General features: G+C 46.7%; 1 protein-coding gene across 2 annotated transcripts; it reads right to left on the reverse strand.

Annotated features, from left to right (window-relative positions):
- Positions 1 to 978: 978 nt before the first annotated feature.
- Positions 979 to 22339, reverse strand: PTP4A2 (protein tyrosine phosphatase type IVA, member 2). 2 transcript variants are annotated; one of them, XM_027701240.1, is made up of 6 exons: positions 22243 to 22339; positions 13391 to 14110; positions 11591 to 11683; positions 6249 to 6379; positions 4176 to 4250; positions 979 to 3136 (listed from the first exon to the last, which is right to left on the reverse strand). In XM_027701240.1, the coding sequence occupies exons 2-6, from the start codon at positions 13484 to 13486 to the stop codon at positions 3028 to 3030; spliced, it is 504 nt and encodes a 167-aa protein (XP_027557041.1). In that variant the 5' UTR covers positions 13487 to 14110; positions 22243 to 22339; the 3' UTR covers positions 979 to 3027. The 2 variants fall into 2 exon arrangements, with proteins under 2 accessions (XP_027557041.1, XP_027557042.1); XM_027701241.1 differs by lacking the exon at positions 22243 to 22339 and adding an exon at positions 20363 to 20576.
- Between the last annotated feature and the right edge of the window lie 49 nt (positions 22340 to 22388).

Consider the following 22388-nt stretch of genomic DNA (forward strand, 5'->3'; position numbering starts at 1 on the left):
CGCTTTTAGTGCATGGTAACAAAAAGGTAGAAGATGTGAAAAAAGAAACAAAACGAGAGTGTGGTGTTAAAAAAAAACACCCAAAAAATGATACAAAAAGGAGCTGGAACTTCCCAGTCTCCCAGTCCCAAGTGGTTTATTATCCCATAGCCAACAGGGACTAAAAATTTGTTCTAGTAGTGGGAAAAATCTGATAAATATTAGAAACACGAGACCCATTTGCAAAGAACATATTTCTTTGATGGCAAGCAAAGCAAAGCCGATTGGATCCTTATCTGTGAAACCCAGAGACAGCACCTTATATTATTTAAACAAATTACACAGATCAATGGCCTTCCACTGCTAAGGAAGGGAAAGGGACTGGGATCCAGGGCTCCCAAAATCCCCCATTGTTACCCCAAAACAATCTCCCCATTCAGGTGCTGCCAAGGCTCGGGGCTGAGCCTTGTCCAGAGGGTTTGGCAACAGATCTTGGACAGCTCTTGGGAAAGTTCAGAGCTGTTGTTTGGATTGTTTAAAGGTAAGTTTACACTTTTTTTTTTTTAAACAGATCATTTGAAAGGCAGAGAACTGTTCCTGACTGCAGCACCATCCCCTCTCCAAGGGAAAACAGCTTTTCCCACTGGCAATTCCAAGCCACGGGGAACCAACACCGGGGGGGTCACGGTCAAACTTGTGCCTTCAGGTTAAAATTAAAGATAATTTAACATTAGTGAGCTGCAATAAATTCATCAGGAGCCAGAGGGAAGGTGTTTTACTGCAAGAACTTTATTGCACTACTGTTCAAGTGCTGATCCAGGTGTTGTGCCTACGGGACACGGTCGCAGTGACATTCCCCCCGTTCTGGTGACAATCTGCACTTTTCACTATTTTTCCCTCAATTAAGGCTGCAGAGTCATAGCATACGATAATTAGTACATTATTAATCAAGAGTAAAACTAGGGGGAAGAATGCAAAGTTATACATAGAGCATGTAAAATTTGTTTTATTGGTTTTCTTTTTTTCAGGAGGACGTGGGGGGTTTGGGTTTTTAATCCGGCTCAACACCTTCCCCTCCAATCTGACTTCCATCATTTGTCAAATCAGCTTTAACTAAACACCAGTATTTCATCTGACTAAAAAAACATCACTTTTCACTTGCAGGAACAGTTAGAACATCAGGCTTGTGGTTTGTGAGGGGAAGGTAAAGGCCAGGATTAGGTAATTTCAGCACCATCTCCCTTCCACCCGGACTCAGACACCACCAGACACGTCATTCCCAAGGACAGGCACCCACACCACAAACACTTCTGTGTCTCCTTTATCTACTAAAGAACTCAGAAACGTTCCACGTGGTACAGGGAGGAAGGAGCTCAAGTACAACACCACAGCTGGAGGCAGGGACACACTGGATTTTGGGGACCCCGTGGATCTCCCCTGAGGGGCCTGACAAGTACCTGTATTTTTTTTTTTTTGCTTAAATTTATAAACCTCTCCCAGGAATGGAACTCTAAAAGTCTGTTACCTGTGTTTTTGCACAGTTAAGCTGCAGACTAAAAGCAGGAGTCTGGAAGAGGGGGAAATCCTGGGCAGGCAGTTGCTGAGGTATCAGGAAGAGATGGGTACGAGGCCACACCTGCTGCAGGTACAGACCAACAACCTGCCTTTGGTGCTCCACAGCAAAGCATCCCAGGACCCTAAACCTGTATCCAAAGCCTTCCAGGGCTGGATATTACAGACAGAAGTCACTGTTGGGGCAGGGCACTACAGTAACATGTGTTTGGTAGAAGCAGCCTGGCCAAAATTGCTCTAAAAATGACTTGGTTAATTCAAATGGCCCCACAAAAAGAAGGTGGTGCCAGTCCACCCTCCAAAAATCAGAGTGTTTCTGGTCTGCCAGGGGTGAGAGATCACAGGCATGTTGGTGTGGAACCAGAGACTCTCCCTCCAAAAGAACCTAATAAAAAATAACAAGGCAATAAGTGGTTAAACTGAACTGGACGTGAGGGAGGGCCTGGGAAATCCCCACCCCAGGCATTGACTCATCTTTACCTCACACAGGGTACAAATGAGACCCTCCCCCAAATCCTGATTTCCTGTGCTCAGCCAAGGCAGAGAATCTGGACAGCAGCAAAAAAGCCTCTTCATCTTCCTTATGACAGATAAATTAATTTTAAGTCCTTGTCTGAACTGCCCCTCGCTCACCCAGGACACTTTGGAACATCAGTATTCTGCCAGGAGAGATTTTTCTGTCCAGCAACAGAAAAATAATTAACATTTCAGCCAAATTCTTTGGAAAAAATCAGACTCACACACACACACAGAAAATCACACACACACACACAATCTCCCACCACTCAGAAAAGGACTTTAACAGATTCCCCAAAGGTACCAGGCAGTGAGATTTCTGTTAAAGCCCTTCAGGAGTTTGGTTTTTTTGTCCACACCTGAACTCCACGTAGACACAGGACACAGACATCACCCAATCTCTAGGATGTGCCCAAACTGGGCTTAAGGCTGTCAGACTGTTCCCAGACAGCAACTAAGGCTCCTCCTCGTGTCTCTGCCAGGTCCCAGCAAGGTTAAAAAACAAAAGGCAACTCCGTTTTAAAAGAGTTTGAAAGAGGAATTCATGTCTCAGGCCCTGACTGGGGGGGTACTTCCCTCAAATCAAGAAAATAGTTTCTGCACAAGCCAATGCTCTGCTGGTTTTCCTTAGACATAAAATTTACTTTATTTCTTTTCTGAAAAAGTTAAAAATACAGAAGGTTCAGAAAGTGATTTTCTCCTTGCAGATGTTCAAACTGCAGCTCGAGGAGAAAACAATCCTTCACTGAAATGTTTCTCTTAATTGGGGGGGTGGGGGGGTTTATTATTATTTTTTAATTTTTTTTTTTTTCAATCATCATCACCCTTAGGACAGAGGTTGAGGAGCACTGACTCCACCACTAATTTGATGACGTAGTTTGATTCCAGATTCACATTTCCAGGTGCCAAGAGTCCAGAAAAGAGCCATGTTAACTTCTGCCTTCGTTTGAGACCATGTTTTTATTGAACACAGCAGTGACCGTTGGCATCTTTGAAGCGTAATCTCATCTTAGGTCGGTATTTCTCAAGGTAAAGCAGCTGTTTGGAATTGAAAGCTCCCCTCCTTTTCCTAAAACAAAGAGAAGGAAGGCTCATATCAATGGAAAAAGCACTGCTTCAGTCACCTTATAAATCCTAAGGCCTCGTTTCAAAGCTTTTCTGTATCCGCAAAACAGCTTTTTTGGCTTGGATTTGTGTCCATCACCACTCTGAGGAAGGATAAACCAGGCCAGCACAAGCACTTTATCACCTGCCTGCCAATCTAAAATAAAAATCTAGCCAATTCCAGCATGTTTTCTGGGAGGGGGAGAGTTTATTTCCATCACCTGCAGTAGTTATGGAAGAGCATCAAGGTCACCCTCTCCTGCAGGTGCTCCTTATTAGCTAAGTGAGACCCTGACATTTAGATAGGAAGAGATAAGAGGTTCTCAGGAGAAAAAAAAAAAGCTTCTGGGTATCAAAGGCAGCATATCCAGGAAGAGACAAAAGGAATTTAAAGAAGGGAAAATTCAGAAAAAGCTGTTGACAGCAATACAAAGATAACTGGAGACCCTGGGAAGCCATAAAGGGATAAATTGCTTTTTTGGTGAAGCTCATCCGACACAAATCTCACCTGCTGAGCTTCATTTCAAGAGCTGATGTTATCTCTAAACCTCATCCTTGCCCAGTTTTATTTTCCAGCCATTTCTGGATGGGTCACACTCACCCAGGACACCCCTGGCAGTGCTGCAGTTCACCCACCTGCTGGCCCAACCTCACCAGAATTTTATTTTTCATTTTTTTATTAATTAGAAGCAATTTTTCATGCCCCAGCCTGGACATTTTTTTATCTCCCAAAAAAATCAGAATCTTTGAGCCTTTGGCTTAATATATAAACCCAGATTTTGAAAGGAGAGGGAGAGAGATCACCTGTTCATCCTCATCCTCAAAGAGAGGGAAGGGCACCAGGCTCAGCATTCACAGCTGTGCCCATTATACCATTATATATATATATATATTTTTAGTATATATTATAGACTAAAAACCAAGCAAGCTCTGCTAAAGGCTCAGGCTGGTCAAACACAGCAATGAAGTGAAAGATTTCTGGAGAATGGGGAAGTTTAACTTACTGCCTTATGAACTCAACTGCCTCCTCGTACTTCATTCCACATTCAATGAGAGCAAGTGCAACCAGAACAGGAGCCCTGAAGGAGAAATCAATATTTAAGGAAGATCTGGAGAAACAATATATTGAATCCTTCAAAATTCATCAAATTAATCTAGAAACGAACGGCTGAAGTATTTTCTCTTTAAGCATTACCTACAGAAAGGCATTTGCCTGCTGAGTACCTAATGTAAAATGTCTTTTTGGGAGACAGCTCTGCTTCCAGCACACAGCAAAGGAAATAAAAATCAATAGCAGCTCCTTAGTGTTTAGGGCGTGAAACGATAATTCTCCATTTTTATGCTTTCTTATTTCACCATAACCTCATTTTCTACTCTGTAATACCTCCTGTATGCACTTGACACTGCAGATTTAGCTGTATGTGAGACAGATCTGTGAAGCACTCAACAGATGACTTTATAGGGAGAGAGAGAGAGATATTTATTTTTTTTAAATGCCTTCTGTAAAGGAACTGGGCGTTCCAGGAGCAACAGAACAGAAGTTTTTACTTTCTGGAATCCACATTTTGGAAGTCAAGTGTGAAGAACAAGCAGAAATCCCAAGCACACACTGACTTTCTCCTGGATTGATGTTCACCCCACTAAAATACACAGTGCAAGAGGCACCTCTAGGAGTGGAGCAGGGGAGGATTAAACAGGTGCCAGCAATGGGACAATTTGTACTCGTGGCTAAACAACAACATAATTCAGGAGAAACAACTCCCACTGTCACCCTGCACCTGCATAAACACAATTACTCACTTTCCAAAGGAAACCATTCGAAACTTCAAAGGTCACTGTTTTAAACAGAACAAAACTCACTCCTGCAGCTGAAGCTCAATTCCTCGCTGCAGGTAAGAGAGTTTGCTGGGTTAAACATAAAATCTGGGCAGCTCTTGCCTTCCCCTCTCTGCCTGAAGTGGAGGAAAAGGTCACTCTGGAAGGACCAGCTGAACTCATGATGTGTTTGTGCCACACACCAGATGAGAAGCTCCTGGGTCCCCTTTGCCCTGCTCTTATGCAAGGACAGGAGAGCTGAAAAATCACTTGAGTTACACGTGGCCACCTTCCTGGAGATGTTCCTCGGATAAAAATAGAGCAGAAATGGATAAACAAATGTTAATTGCCTTGGGGTTTTGGCTCTTGTGTCCTCCAATGTTGGCCCTTTCTCCCTCCAGCTCTTCATTTCCCCCCCTTCTCTCCTTCTCTAGAGGTGGAAATTTAAGAACTTGCTGCACTCCAACCCTGGGCCTGCTTAATTTCTTTATCCTTTCTCGCCCACTCACTGATATCCTTAAATATTAACACTCCCGTGGCTATTCCAAGAATACAAACAATTAAGTTCCATTTCCTCCTAGCCCATAGGAGGAACATAACATCCAGAGATTACACTTGGGAATATGAATGTAACATCCAGCTCTCCTGAGCTTTTTTTTTTTCCTTTTCTTTTATCTTGAAAGGTTCTTGAAGGTTCTTCCCAAAGTAGGAAGTTGTATTTTCAGTGGTGAGGAGAGAAACATCTGCAAGTGAGCAAGAAACACAAGGCTGACTTCTTGAAACTGAAGCCACTTGAGAGTAAGAAAGTAATTAAAGTAGGTCTTCCCAATGCCTTTTTTTATTACCACATGCTTGATAGTTTACCAGCTGAAAACAGGAGGAAATTAAAAAAAAAAGCTTCAAAATCGTACTGTGTGTATATTGCCTGTGTCAAAAAGAACAAGAGCTTTTACTATTTTACAGAAAAACACAGACTTTTAAATTAATGTCTCTAATTCCTCAAGTCACTCGTGATTGACAGAACTGTTCTGAACAACCTCTCCAAGGCTTTTCCTCTCACCCTTGATCAGAGTTATGAAATCACTGAGGATTTTTTAAGCTGCAATAAGTCTCTCTCTCTTGCTCTAACGACACTAATTTGATGCCGTTGGTTTAAAGTGTTATTTAGGAGAAAACAGAAAAATTGGTATTTACTAAACACCTTCCGTGACCAAATAAACTTCCAAGTCCGGACTATAACACCCAGACAGCAGGATACTGACCTTCCCAACCCTGCAACACAGTGAACAGCCACGCAGCATCCAGGCTCCTCCCGAAATTTGGCTTTCAAGAGGTTTAGCCAGTCGTCAACTATCTGACCTGGGGGTGGTGCTCCATCGTCAAAGGGCCAGTCCTTTGAAGGGAAAAAATTCCATCAGCTCCAGGGATTGAAATGCACAACCAGCAGCAAGGCAACCACCACTGGGAGAAGAACAATTGGGTAAGAGATGCATAATACACACACACACACAGCTCTAAAGGTGTTCTGCTGGTTGCACGCAAGTTCACAAGTCAATACCATAACGCAACATTAAATGTTTAACAACCATTTAATTGCACTTTTCAATAAAGCTCTTCACTGGCTCCTTTGCAGTATGGAGTTTTTAGAAAAATAGCTGCCTTTGAAATCCCATTTTATTAAAAATATGTAAAAATCAATAAGCGTTTCAAATAAACACGTGAGCGATGAGAACTCTGTAGACTTTCTCCTGTGCTTGTGCAGACCTTTTAAAGCACTATTTGTAGCTCTGTGGAGGAGAAGCTGCTCCTAACAACTCATAACAGCTCTGATGGATCAGCTTCTCCAGCTGCCATGGATCCAATCAGCAATTTAACAATTACCTGGGTGTTTTCAAGTGGAAAAAAACCCACATTCAGAAGCATAAAGGAGGTGATCAGACAGCGGCACAGTCACACCTCAGCAGCATTTCCATCTCTGCTCTTAAAGGGGGAGCCAGCATGTGGAACTTTCTAGGCCCCATTTAATATCACCAATGTGGCTGTAATTAAAAGGACATGGCAGGAAATTCCCATTTTCCTGAGGCCACAAAGCTCTCCTGGAAGTTGTGCCTCCACTTCCAAGCCCAAGCACAACATCACGTGCTTTAGGAACGTCCTGGGACACGGGGAGTGCTGGAGAAAGAGCACTCCTGGATGTCAGGGGAAAAAATAATATTGAGGAGTTATTTAGCACTTTTCTTTAGATGATTGTGATGTATTCTACAAGAGAAACTCACAGCCAGAGTTCCACATTATTCAACAACCTCTCCAAATGGAAGGAAATTGCTTTGAAAGGAGCCCTCTTCCCTCATCAGCCAAAACCAAGCCTTTCATGTAGTGCCTTGAGAACAAGTTATGATGAAATAATGTTTTCTGAAGTCCAAAAGCACCACGTAGGAACGCTGAACAAGTACAACTAAAGGTAAAAAACCACCAGACTTTTTTCATTTTGAAATGCACTTATTGCTACTCCAACACCTCCTGAATAGCAAACACAGCTCAGCACAGCCCAAGAGCACCTTAGAAATGTGATGGCACTTACAAGTTGAAAGGTGGAAATAAAAAGAAGTGGAAAACCAAAAAGCTTTAAGTCACCGGGATAACTTTATATGTGGTTAATTCAGAAAGATACATCAAGTCTGAAGAGTGCAGAGAAATCCTTTTTTAAAGTACCTGGAAAATCAAAAATATCTGGGACAAACACGGATAAATAAAAGGCTACAGAAATAAGATCACGAAGTAAAACTTGTTCTTTCTAATAAAAGGCTTTTATGAGATTTTCCACTCAATCACACAGTGCTGACTGGATTATTTTAGGACTGTGTCACCCACTGTCCCAGGAAGAGAGGCACAGGCTGCCAAGAGAGGAGACAGGATGATGCTTCTTCTGTAACTGCCTTGCAGAGAACAGGATTCCCACGTCAGTCCAGTGTTTAAATTTAATTTAAATTAAATCCTTTCCTTCACACCAAATAGAGGAGTTTAATCCACGGCTTTAGCTCACACGTTAACCTTCATATCCACACAACTCCTGGGCTGGCCTGAATTAATCCCCACTGCCATTTCCCCAGGGAGCATCACCCCTCAGGAATGGCACATGAAAGCAGCACTGATAAAACACTGCCTGGAATGAGCAAGGAGAATAATTCTGGGACTGGAGGAGTCATTGCAGTGAAGTTTGCAGGGGTTTTTTTTGTTTCCCCCTGATTATGAGTTCTGCCAGCAGAATTCCTGTCAGGCAGGATAGAAAACCAATTGCTAAGCTCCACACAAAAACAGTCATTAATAACCAGGATGAGATTGCACAAAGAGAAAATGCAGCTCTTCTGTGCCACCCTGCAGCAGTGGGAAGGAGGAGAGGCAGGAAAGGGTTTTATTCTTATTTCCCTTCCTCTGGAGCAGCCCTTGCTCAGCACAAGAGCTCTGGGCCTGTCCTGGCTGCGGGGTTGGCAGCACACAACTGAGAGGGCTGAGAAGCAGGGACAGAACTTTGAGGTGACACCTCAAAACCCCTGAAAAAAAAAAACCACTTAAATTATGAATTCTCAGAACTGTGCCTGAAGCTGTGCAGGATGAGACCACAGCCACCAGTGTGGAACCTTCCACCCCACAATCCCATGGCAATGAATTCCCTCGCAGTGTTCAGGTGGTGGCTGTTCCAGGGGGCCTGGAGTGTAAAGAAAGCCCGACCCAATAAATCAAGGATTAAAAGAAGGAGAACAATGAAATGTGTCTTGATCTTTAAGATGAACAAAGCCACCACAGCCTCCTCCCCAGCTGCCAACCAGGGCAAAAAACACTTGCAGGAAAAACCTCCCAGTTTTCCTGATGTAACATTTCTGTTACCAGACCTGACACACGAACACAACTAAGAGCTGCACAAGCCCACAGGAACTAAATCCATCCCCACCTCCTGCCTCCTGGATTTAATCTCTGTTGATAAACACGTGCATGCAGTAGTACTACTTCAACCAGGGAACATCTCATTCCCTACTTTCTCACTGTGCCATCTGCCAAAGAGCTCTGGAGCTGCCACATTCTCCCCATCTTGCAATACATGATCCAGGCTTGCTGAACTGCCCCCCCTTTTCAGGGGTTTCACTAAGCTTTTGACCTCAGCAGTGTTAAAACAGACACTAATCTCTCCCAGGCTGTGTTTTTAATCTTAATGTTATTTTTGCAAGCGAATATTGGCTTTAAATAGCGACGTGTTATTTTCTCAGCCAGAGGTAATTCAATCCCATTTCTGCACAGCGACAGGACCACGCTCTGAAAAAAAGCAGGAATTCGTGGGGAGGAAAAGCTCTGTGGGAGGTGGCCGTGTCAGGGAGTCGTTAAGCTTATCTCAAATAGCCAAACACTGCAGTAAGTAATGGCCCATCTTCGCGAACGAAGATTTGGGGAAAGGTCTTTTACCTTTCCAGCCTGCGCAATGGATTTTTTAGGTGAGACACAGCCTGCGCTGAACTGAGCCCACCCTTTAATCCTAAGGTTCATCTGCCGGGGCCAAGCAAGCTTGGACAATGGCAGTGAGGTCCTCAGGACGTAGGTTTGTTTAGAGTGTCCTTCTCATAGATGGATGGCCACACAGGGCTAACGGGTTCCATCTGCCCGGGAGGGACTGGGAATTGAACCCGTGGTCGCAGCAGTGAAAGTCCTGCACGCTAACCACTAGGCCACCAAGGGCCAAACACTGCAGCAATACAGTAAATTACCAAGACAACCTCCTGGCTGGGGCCATCAGGATCAGCGATGACATTAGCACGAACCTGCCCTGTCACCTCCTGCTTTCTGTCACCCTTAGCAGATGCCTGGTGGATTTATCTCTCTCCTGGAGCAGTGGAACTCTAAGCACTGCTATCGTTTGGCTTTGTTAGGGCTGAGGCAAACGTGTTCAGACACGAGATTCTCACGTGTGCTGCTCGAAGTGAAAGGCTCCACAACAGAGCAGGGCTGGAGGAAACACCATTTCCAGTTTTTTAGTGAAGCTTCCTCAAAAAACCGCTTTCGGTTCAAGCCCAGCCAGCACTGAGGTTGTAAGATTTCTTGAGAACCAAAATCGCCCAGCTATTTTGGAAGCTCAGAGCACAGAGCTCTGGCTCCTGCAGCTGCCCCAGGGCCTGGCCATGGCATGGAGAAGGTGGGAATTCCCTGCCCGGCTGCCCAGGGCAGGGCTGGACCCCTGCAACGCTTCTGGGAGGAACTCAGCTCTCCCCTCTGGCACAGGAACACTCTCCTAAGCCCCAGCTTAAATCAGGGCTTGGAGGGATTCTCCACCACAAGTTTAATCCTTCCAGCCTCTGGCAACCTGAGGAGTGTCACAGCTGGAGGTTTCAGAGCACAGAAAACACTGTGATGTCCAAGTCCAAGCCAGCTTGGAGGGAGCAAAAATGCTGTTCCAGAGCACAGCCCTGCAGTGACTGATTTTTCCAACAACACTGAGGCCCACGTGGCTGCCTGGAACTGGAGTAAATGCTGACTAGGGCTGGGAGCCAAGAAACCTGACTGATCTGGATGTGGAGTTTTTCCACAGATATGCCAGGATATAAGTTTTTCTGCTCATGGAAAAGTGGAGTTTTCCTCTGTCAGAGCCATAAAAAGCAAGAGGTGATGGCAAGCTGACTACCTGCAGCACGAAGATGCAACTCCTGCCCTCACAACAGACTTATTACTCACTCCAGTAAAACAAACTGATTGTATCAGACACACTCTAATAATTCAGAAGTATTGCCTGGAAAAACACCGCCTGCAAGCTCAGAGTGAGCACACACCTCTTAAAAAAACCTCCCCTGAAACACCAGGCAACAGTCAGACACCATTGCACAACTGTCAGCTGTGAGTAAGCAGGGAAGGAATTCCACCTGCTCAACTGGGAAGCCACCAGCAGCCTGGCTCCCTTCAGAGGTGAGGAGAGCACATTTAGATGGGACACTGGGAAGAAATTCCTCCCTGTGAGGGTGGGGAGGCCCTGGCACAGGTTGTCCAGAGAAGCTGTGGCTGCCCCTGGATCCCTGGAAGTGTCCAAGGCCGGGTTGGAGCAACCTGGGATAGTGGGAGGTGTCCCTGCCCGTGGCAGTTGGAATTAAATTATATTTAAGGTCCCTTCCAATCTAATCCCTTCCATGATTCTGTGGCTTTATCCAGCCAGCCCACAGAATTCTGTATCAACTTATCAGCCACAAGCTCAAAAAGTGGCACTTTTTGTAGGAGCAAGAAAAGGGAGTTTTATCTGAGTCCTGAGCAAACCAACAGTAGAGCCAAGAACTGCTGCATCCAGATAAGGACCAAACCAAATTGCATCAACCATAAGGCTGGACACTGGATTAGCATCAAACTATTCACTAAAAGGCAAATCAAAATATCTCAAAACAAACCCAGAAAGGGACATTTCTACCCCAGCTAAAGACAACAGTGATGAACCACCAAATACAACGAGTTTCTCCAAACCACCTTTAACTGATGTAGGGGGATCACGTTACTTTTGGCCACAAGCATGAAGGAGATTCCCCACCACTCCTAGACATGTAAATGTACATTTTTTTAGACAGTTTTAAAGGCAACTCACTAGAACCCGGACTCCCTCCTTTTCAATAGGAGCTTGATCATAAGTGGCATCACAGACTCGCACCAAGGTTGTCACTCCATACTTCTTCAGCTCCTTTAAGAGAAAGGGAAACATGTGAGCAAGGACAGGGTGATGAATTAAAAAAACTTCCCCCTCAGGTACAAAACAGAACATTTTACACACAGTCCTCCCCAGGAAGGGACAAGGGACAAGTTACAAGTGACAGGAAAAATGAGAAACACCTCTGAGCTCTTCCCCTCTTTGGGGAAATGGCAAGGTGGAAAAAAAATTGCACATGTAAGGGCAAAATTAAAATAGCTGCTTATATTCTCCAAGCAGCTTCTTCTTCTCTTTAAATAGAAGTCAGGGACTGTTTGCTTCAGCCAGTGTTGACATTTGGAGGCAGGGAGGAACAGAACACACACCCCACCATATTCCAGCTTCCTGGTAATGCACTATAAGTAGCATGTTGTGCCAGATAAATAATCAGAAGATCAAACAAAAGCTGTTCCAGTTCACTTTGAAGGTTCACACAACAAGCAGAATTTCCCCTCGTGTTCGGACTGAATCACTGTTACATTTTATAATTAGCAATAATATCCATTCCAGAGTCAAGACCCCTGAAAAAGGAACACAAGCCACAATAACAGGGGGAAAAAAACAAAGACAAAAAAAATGTGGCTTTCAGAGAAAATGAACCAGTGGTATCTGAGCAGATCCATGGTGAAGAGCACGCTGTGAGTGATGGAAGTCTGTCAGACATCAGCAGGAGATGACAGGATCTCTCTGGAATGAAAAAAACCTGCACACAGCAGACAGAAAGTCCTCTTGATATAGGACAGAAGGGCACAAAGATACAGCAGGTTTGGAGCAAAGCAGAATGTGAAATCCACTGTGCTACTACTTCTCAGATGATGCCATCTGCTACTTGCTCAGCAGACTGAATCTTGCCATATTTAAGATCCCAATGTGTCAGTAACAGTGAGACCCAGCACCCACTGTGCCTGACTCTTCCCACAGCTCAACCCAGGCTGAAGCCAAATTCCTGGATAAATCACAGCCCCTGAAATCCCTGACAATTCTGGGACGGGCAGGGCAGTTTGACAACACACCCTGCGAGCTGGAACATCAGTTTAAGGATTGCACTTGGTCCTCTAAGGGAGAAGAAAGCTCAGAAAGCAGTTCCAGCTCTGTTAACAACGTCCTCAAAAGCAGGAGGTGAGCAATAGGTCGATGTATCAGCTACTGCATTATTTAATGAATAATGACATTTAGTACTGCAGGACATGCAGTGCTGCAGATACCAGGACAAGAGCAGAATCCCAGACTGGTTTGGATTCATCTCATTCCCTGCCATGGGCAGGGACACCTTCCACTATCCCAGGTTGCTCCAACCTGGCTTGGACACTCCCAGGGATGGGGCAGCCACAGCTGCTCTGGGCACCCTGTGCCATCCCCCAGAGGAATGAATTTCCTGTGTATCTAACCTGAATTTCCCCTCTTTCAGTCTGAACCCATTCTCCTTGGCCAAGGAGTAACATCCTTGATGACAGGGAAGGGGGTGTTTGTATTCCAAAATGGAAGCTCACCCAGCCTCTTGCAATTAAAGAAATGCAGGAGTTCAGAAAAAGTCATCAGTGGATTCTCTTCTCATACTGTCAGACATATTAAAGATAAAAACACCTTGAGTTTCAAGTAACCTACAGCCCAAGCATTGAGCATTGAGGAATGACAGTTCAGCACCTGTAGAGGAATTATGAGCCCGTGAGGAGAGAAGGGACACTTTTTTTGACTCCTTACCTCGATGAACCTGCTGAGGGTTGCATTGGTTGGGTTGTGAGTGATCAGGAAACGCATGTTCTCATAGGTAATTTCCACGGGGGCTGGACGGTTCATAATGGCAAATAAAACGTGTAAGGGGCCAAAAAAAAAACCAAACACCAACCAAAAAAAAAAAAGAAATAAAATAAAATTAAAAAAAAATAAAAATCAATAACTTTGGAAAGGTTTCACAGCAGAAAACATCAAAAAGACTGCTAATATGCCTGGGATTGATCAGAGCTTGCTTTGACGTGTTTGTTCCTTAGGGATGTCACTTCTGGAAAAGCAGGTTTGCTTCAGGATCCACTTGAACTCAACTTCGGCCTCAACTGCTGCGGGTGGTTTCCTCCAGACTCCACAAATTCCGACTACGTGCAACACTGGGCAGCCTGTTCTACATTTAGGCACTGGTGAGGCAAAAAGGTGAGGGCAGGTTTTCTCTCCACTTTGTTTTCCTGACGCTTCGCTTTGCCAGAGTCACTAACAGGGATCCGCTTCCAAGGGGCAGGAGATATCCCATATATTTGAGTGTGGCCGCTGTGTCCGGGGTCTCGGAGCCGAAGGAATTATGGCACGTGGGACCCCCCCCTGCCTGCCCTGAGCTCACTTGTGAGCCAGGAGGCTGTGCTGGGCCTGGCAGAATTCTGCCCTCACGCTCAGAATCGCCATAAATGTGGGACGTCTCCTCCGACGGGACACCTGGAGACGGGGAAAAACAGCAGGGAAAAAAAGAGCTGTTGGGTGCTTCTGTTTCCAGCCACGACAACCACTGACCCGCCCAGAGAAACGCCAGTTAAACACCAGGGAAGAGCATTTGGGAAAACAAACAAGCAGAAGTCAACCTTCACCGGGCTCCTGAGAGCCCAAATATTCGGGATATCGTTGGAATTGCTGTTCCTGGGACTGAGAACAAGGAAACCTTTCTGTGTCCCCTCCTTTGTGCACTCGAGTGCCTGTAGGTACAGTCCTACCTGCTTGGCTTCAGCCCAAAGTGCTGGTGTGGCTTTATTTTCTGAACTAAATCAGCAGGACGAGCAGAAATAAGGGTATAATAAATAAGATATTAACAGTGTAATCAATTTTTCCTGTATTCGAGCTTCTGCTGGCAGATAAATTTCACCAACGCTCCCAAACTCCCAACAGTGGTGAGGAAACATCCTCTAGAAATCAGTCAAAATAATGACCAAATGGCCATTTAGCAGTAATAACTTTTAGTTATTCCCAATTATTTTAGTTATAACTATAATAACTTTGAGTTATTCCCAGTCTTATCTCTGTTTACAGAGCAGGGCATTAAGAGACACAACAGCTTCCAGTCCAACACACGGGATTTAAAATACAGATGTTTCATCCAAGGCAATAAAAGATGGAACAGTGTCATTTTAACCATGGAATTTAGGGGGATGAAAATGGAGTTATCCCAAAGTAGCTCGACTCATTTCAGGCTGAAATACTAAATAAGTAACGTGGCTTTTCACTGCATTTAAAAACAAGCCAAAGAATCACTGCTGACACATCTTTTTTTAAGGGAAGAGGTTTAAATCAGTTGAATAAAATCCAAACTTGCAGCCAGAAGTCACAAAACCTTCAACTTGAGTGGAAAGGTCAACGTGGCACATTCGAGTGGGGACAATTAGGGAAAAACACACACACATGGAGCTCACACCCCAAACTTCTGGAGTGCTCAAGGTTTTAATGAGATCCTCACTTTAAAACCGGCAAATTAAGTGCTACGAAATTACCTTTCTCGCTGACATGAAGTCAAAAATCACCCAAAGAACAGCAATTATTTCCTTAAAGTACAGCTTTCAGTGCCAAAAAATATATTAATTAGGTTGCCAGAGGCAAGAACAAAGATGTTTTCAATCACCTCCCCCGACCTTAACGCAGCTCTTGCTCTGAGTGACTGAAATACAAATTTCAAAAATGAATCCTGGAATATTTTATCAGTGTGATGCCTACAGGATTAAGTCTCACCCCAGATGGAAGAGTCCCATCTAAACACATCAGACTCAAGTCCTCCCACTTGCCAATTCTTGCACATTTGTCACAAGTCTCTCATTTACATCCCAGAACCTCAGAGGGTTTGTTGGGATGGATTTCAGGCTGCTGGAGCCACGATGGACCAGGAACAGCCACTTGTGTCCAAAACCTGATGCAAAAAAGTCTTTTTTTTTCCAGGTAAATATTGCCCTGTTTTCCCTCCATTTGAACACACACTCCAGCCATGACCAGATCTGCAGATTTAGGTTACAGAATGGCTTCAAAACTAGTTTTTGAGGACCTAAAAAGGTCATCTAAATAAGAACTGTGGTCAGCATCTTGGCACAGGAGATCAAAACATGGATCCAGAGGCTTCCAGCATTCCCAAGCACATTGTGCTGAGGGGAGGAGCTGTTAAATCACATTTAAACAAATCCTTTAAGCGTTTTTCTTCTCAGCACCAAGACTTTGGTTGGAAGAGCCTCACCCAGTGCTGTTGGGGAGTTGTATCAGGTCATTTTGGATACACCTCTCCTCCCTCGAGCAAACCAAAGAGGGAATTTCAACCCAGTTGTTTTAAAAGCCTGTTGAACAAACAATTTACCAAGTCATCAAGAAAGGACACGTGGAGATGACATGATCCATAAGTTAAGGATGGAAGTCAGCCATTCCAGTTCTACTCTTGGATCTGCAGCTGCCTGTGGTGACCTTGGCCAAGCCACTTTTCAGTGGCTCAGCTCCTCTGCAGAGCAGGGATGACACCATCCTACCCTTCCCCAAAGGAATATTCCTGAAGCATTTAATTAGCTAATAGCTGAGGAGTGATTAAAAATGCAAAGCACCGTATTTAAGGCTGAAAAACTATTTCCAGAAGGATAAGAAGTTTATGTAGCACACAACTCTAATTTTACAGGTTTGGTTACTGACATAGAACCCTCCCTTCCTCCCATGATTTCCAACTGCTAAGGTTTAAAAAGAAAAACCAGGCTCCTAATTAATTAAATTAAAACTCCATTGTCTACAACTTCTGATCTCCCCAAGTAAATAAGTTTAAAATTTCTCCCTCCCTGTGTTATCAAGGAAATTTGCAACCCCAAGAGTGAGAATAAACTGTAACCAGGCCTGTGGACAGCAGAAAACAAGGAATAATTTTTTTCAGCCAATTAACCTCCAACTTTTTATGCTTAGAAAGTGAGATAGCACATGGAGAGCAACCAAAAAATTACAAACATGTTTTATGTGGCTGGCCTGGCAAGGGAGGAGGAATACCCAACACTCCACAGCAACAGCTCCATCAGGAGCCAGGGGAGGAGGGAAAGCAGAGACAGCCAAGCCATAAACATCCCTGGAGCTGAAAAGAACTGGATATGCCTGGGAGTGAGCTCCTGATGGTGCTGGTTATCAGGGAACAGTCATCAATCCAGATGCTTATCTGTCCAAGCAGGTGGAGGGAGCTGGGACAGCCTGTGCACCCACTGAGGGATTAACTGCAGGGATTAATTGGAGTTATAACTGGACACACACAGAGATCCTACAGGCACTGAGCTCCCCTCACACAGCCAGAGGGAGCCTGAGACAGGGCCAGTTGGAGGAGAATGTCCTTCAAAATCCTATGAATGTGCAAGAAGATGCTGAGAGCACAAGCGAGGGGCAAGTCCTATTAATCAGCAAAAATAAATCAGGGTAATAACTAATTAAAGAGAGAGCAGTGACACGAGTCCCTGACTTGACAGAAGCTCCACTTGAGATTGCTCTGAGCAAAAAGCCAACACCTCCTCATCTCCAGTGGCTGCTCTGCATTGACTCCTAAATTAGAGGCTCCACTCCCTGCTCTGTGCTGAGCCTACACGAGCCCGGGGTCTAATGGAAAACAAGGAATGACATCGTGAGGAATTCCCAGTTCCACCACCTCCTTCAAAACACAGCGGGGAGAGAGACAGCTCGGAACAGCTGCAGCTTCCAGGGATTGCAAAACACGGATACCCCTGGAAAGGTCACTGGGATCCCCTTTCAAAATAGCCCAGTGCACAGGATGCACAGCAGAGCCTGCTAATTTGTCACTCCGAGCTAAAGGAATAGTTTGGTGTTTTGAAGGCCAGGATTTTTCAAACCATCTCAAATAATTCTGTTCCTGTAAGTGGGATTCCACATTCAGTGTTAACAAAGTCAGGTCACGAGCTGCTGAATTCTCCTTGTCTCCCTCTTCTATAAAACCTCATTCTTCTGTCCTGCATCTACACACGTGGAACCAGCAGCTGGATCCCATAAAAACTGCCATCCTGACACCACTGCAGCCCAGCCAGGCTTTTCCTGACCTTCTACCCACGTCAGGTTCCACTTCCCCTTCCTGCACTGCCCAACAAGTGACCCACACTCCATCCCTACACTGCCAAAATGTCCCGTTCCACCTGGAGCACAAGGTGCTTTTCAGGTCAAAGCCCCTAAAACAGTGGAAACACACATTAGAAAGAAGCAAAATAACCACCTTTTCTAGCAAGAACCGTCTTTTCTAAAACATCCTCTCCCAGCACACAGAGAAAGGAACCTCTGGAATGAACATTCTTGGATGAGATCCTTGGACACTCTCTGAAGGAAGCTTTGCTCAGAGTGACACGTGCCTGGAGAGGGGTGAGGTCAAAAAATTTCACTGTTCCACCCTGTTCCACCCCCGGAGCTGCCTCCCAGCTCCCTCCCTGCCTGCTGACAAGTCCTGGGGGTGACTCACTCGTTTCCTTTCGCACTAACCTCTGTAAAACCCAGGGCAGCAGAGACGGAGCTGCCCGAGCAAGAACAAAAAGAAAAACCCAAAAAACAAAACCCATCCAGATGAAAGAAGTCTCAACTTTAGAAGTGACACCAGGAAATGGGGAGGATTGTCAAAGGCTCAGGGTGAAAACAGGCCTGCAGCAAAGCCTAGGGCTGAGAGAAAAGGTTCAGCTGCCATCCCTAAATGTGGGTGAGGTCAGAGCTCTGTATCCAGGCATGGATAGAGAGATCATCACCCTGGAGACAGTGGGAAGTGACTGGGCACTGCCTTAGACCTTCCAGAAAGGATTGACAGCCTTTATGTTTTATGCTCCACAGCCTGTGAAACAGAACATGTTTCGTCCTTAAAATGCTGTTCTGACACAGGGGTTTTTTTTGAACACCTTCCTCCACCCACCATTTAAGTTTTTAAAAATCCTTCAGAGGGCATATTTGAATGTTATTTGCATACCATGCCCAAAAAGTTTGAAGTTACTAAAAGTGTTTGAAGTCAAAGTTACTAAAATTGTTTGAAGTCAAAACCAAAAGGCCCCTGCTACGAAAAAAGAAATTTAAGCTACTGTCCTGTTTAAGTCACAGAATTACATTTAAGTAAAATCAAAAATTACTTCAGACAACATACGTGACACTAATAACTCATTCCTAAAAATGGGAATGCTGAGTTGTCTAAGCTGGATCAACTGCTGGTCTTTGAAAACACGGTCCTGCCTGATCACCAGCAACTAAACATTCTCACACTTTCAGTGAAATATCAAAAACACCACCAAAACCCCATTAACAAGTCAAGCAGGACTTAAAAGCAATTTCAAATCACACAGAAAGACAGAAGCTGCAGAGTTGAATTACTTGCATCTTACTCATCTCACTTATTTGAATGTGCCATCAACCTCCGCTGGAAAAATGCTGGAGTGGGGAGCTGGCTCCTCTTCCCTGCTCCCGAGGCAGTTAAAGGCAGGGCTGACAACTGAGACTGGAGCTGACTGATAGATTTCACTGCATGTCCACAAAGTCCCAATTGTTCAAGCCCACAGGCCATTCTCTGGGGCAGGGCTCGATTTTCAGGGAGAGAGAACTCGGCTTTTCAGCGCGAAACACAGAGAAACGAGGGGCAACAAAACGGTGCCCCCGACACTGCCCTGAATGCAGCCAGAAACCCCAGGTGTTACAACTGAGAAAGGATCAAGAGGTTTAAGACTCATTTATCCCCTCACAATCAGCAAAACGAGCCGTGAGATGATACCAAAATAAACAGCCCCTCCGAAGGTATTTTATACCCCTGTGATACACGTCGGCCTGAAGAGGTGCCAGCCCAGGGAGCTCTGCAGCTCACCTGCACCAAAAACAGCAATTCCAGCCCAAACCCTCGAGCCATCAGGGCTGTTTTCCAATGTTTACACAGAGCTGTTTTAAACCTCCAGCTGTCCAACTAATCCAAAGATACCAAACAACACCGAGCTCCTCTCTGCTGGTGCGGGAACAGCACATCACTGACAACGTGTTTTCCCTCCAGAAATATTGTCAAAATACACAACCTACATAAACCATCTCGAATCACAGAATCCCACAATGGTTTGGGTTGGAAGACACCTGAAAGCTCATCCAGTTCCATCCCCTGCCATGGGGAGGGACACCTTCCACTATCCCAGGTTGCTCCAACCTGGCCTTGGACACTTCCAGGGATCCAGGGGCAGCCACAGCTTCTCTGGGCAACCTGTGCCAGGGCCTCCCCACCCTCACAGGGAGGAATTCCTTCCCAGTATCCCATATATCCCATCTAACCCTGCCCTCTGGCAGTGGGAAGCCATTCCCTGTGTCCAGTCACTCCATGCTTTTGTAAAAAGCCCCTTGCTGGCCCTACACCATCTCAAGGCCTCCCTTTCCAGGTGTGGATCATCCTCCTAAAAGCGAGCAGCCTTTCCAGGAGCCATGAATCACCCGGCTCTCCCTCCCAGGCCTCACCACAGGTGACTGACACAGCACTGCAGGGGGGGCAAAGTCCAGGCAGGAGCGAGGGAAGCTCTGAGAGCACAGCCCAGCTCTGCCCCGAGACAGAAAAACGTTCTGCGTGGAAGAGAGGAGTGGATACCTGCAGGGAATTAAACCTGAAGTGAATCCCTGAAGTTTATGAGAGATGTGCATAAAAACATCACAACTAGACCCTGTGTGAGACCCCCATTCCTGGCTGTGCACCCCCACTCCTACCTTAACTCCGACTGATCTTTCCTCTCCAGCAGCTGAGTTGATTAAATCCAAGTATTTCTACACGTTGAGTCATAAGGAGATAGAGTTTTCTGGCTGCTGCTAGTGGTGGGTTTCTCTTTTTTTCTCTCCTTTAAGTACTAACTGCAGTTCTGAGTCAGACCCTGCCTGGTTCGTTCGGGGAGTTTCGAGGCGAGTTTCCATTTATACAGGAGCCTTTAAAAGCCAACTTTGTGCCTTCCTCCTCCTCCTCGCCCCGAAACCAGCGAGCTCAGGCTGCCCCGAGAGAGAACACAGGTCGTCATGACTAATCACACCCAGGAACCACCACCAGCGAGGCCACTTCCACCCCCATCCCTGCCCCAAACCCCTCCCAGCCCACAGCCTCACCTGTGCTCCAAAGCCCAAACCTCAGCTCTCGGGGTCAGGGCTCCTCGCCCACCAAAGCACGCCCCGAGCTGACATTCCCGATAAATCCACCCCTCCCTGACTCAGCCCTTCCTGCAGGTCACTCTCAGCACCCTCGGCCACACCAGGACTTTCTCCAGGCGTTGCCTGTGCCAGAATTCATCGGCTCCCCCCCTCTTCCAGCCCCAAATCCCACAGGGCAGCCCTTTATCCTGACAAACCGGCCCGGGCGTTCGCAGCCCTGCCCCCACTCAAACCCCAGGAAAACCACCACATCCTGGACACCCTTCCTTTCCCGCCCCACATGGCCCCCTCCAGCCTGAGAAATATCCCCCCCACTAATTTCTCCCAGCTCTTCCCCCTCTGTTTTCTCACCACAGAAAAAAAATCCTCCTCCTTTTACAGACCATCTCCAGGTTTTACAAGAGGCGAGATCCCCTTCCTCCCCCCACAAAAAAACCAACCCACCAGCTTTTCTCAAAGTCTTCCCCCATCCACACAAACCACCCCCTTCCCTCAAATACACCCCTCCAACCCCCCCACTTTCACCCACACTGACCCCTCTGCAGTCTCCTTGTCCTCCCACTGTTCCAATCCCACAGGAAATGCCCTCCCATCCGGAACACCCCCCAAAAAAAAACACGTATGAGGGGGACTTGTCCTCCCTCCCCCAAACCGTCCCCTTGGGGTTCTCTCGTCCCAGCTGAGGGGGGACCCGCACAAACCCCACAGGTGAGTCGGGACCCCCCAAACCAGCCCTGCAGGTAGAAGGGACACCCCAACCCTGCAGGTTAAGGGCTGCAGTCCCAAGCCAGCCTTGGGGGGTCCCCACAGGCACGGGGGAACCCCAAAACAGCCCCGAATCAGAGGATAGTCCCCCACGGACAACGAGGAGCCCCCAAACCTCCTCCTCACAGGCAGGGAGCCCCCCGAGGCCCGAGATCCCCCAAACAAGCCCCACAGGCCCGGAATTTCCTCCAGGGCAGGAAGGACTCCCCAAAACAGCCCTTCGGCCCAAACAGGACCTCGTGGACCCCCAAACCAGAGAGAGCCTCGTGGACCCCCAAGATCCCCCAAAACAGCCGAAGAGAACCTCGTGGACCCCCAAGACCCCCCCAAAGAGCCGAAGAGAACCTCGTGGACTCCCCAAACCCACACAAAACAGCCCTTCAGCCCCGACACGGCCTCGTGGACCCCCAAGGCCCCCCCAAACCAGCCCCTCAGCCCAGAGTCCCCCCCACCCCTCCCGCAAACAGACCCCAGAGCACAAAACAACCCCCCAAACCACCCGCAGCGGACTAAGGGAGGCCCTCCCCGAGCAGGGACTCCCCTCAAAACCTCCCAAGCAACCGCCGGGGACCCCCCCTCCCCTCCACACCCCTCCGCTTTCCCCCCGGCTCGCGGGGCGGCGGCTCCCCCACCCTCTTTCCCTCCTTAACTTCCTTCCTCCTCCCCTGCCCCGGTCGCCCCCTCACCCTGGGCATTGAGCGGGCCGGGGGCCGGGCGGGGTGTGCCGGGGCCGGGGTCGGGGCTGGGGCAGCGCTGGGCCCGGTCCGGCCGGAGACACCGAGAGCCCGCGCGCCGCCACACGGCTCCGAGCGCACAGGCCGCGCCCCCCCCC

This window comes from Neopelma chrysocephalum, unplaced genomic scaffold (assembly GCF_003984885.1).
Source record: "Neopelma chrysocephalum unplaced genomic scaffold, ASM398488v2 Primary Assembly neopelma1_155, whole genome shotgun sequence".
Lineage (NCBI taxonomy): Eukaryota > Metazoa > Chordata > Aves > Passeriformes > Pipridae > Neopelma > Neopelma chrysocephalum.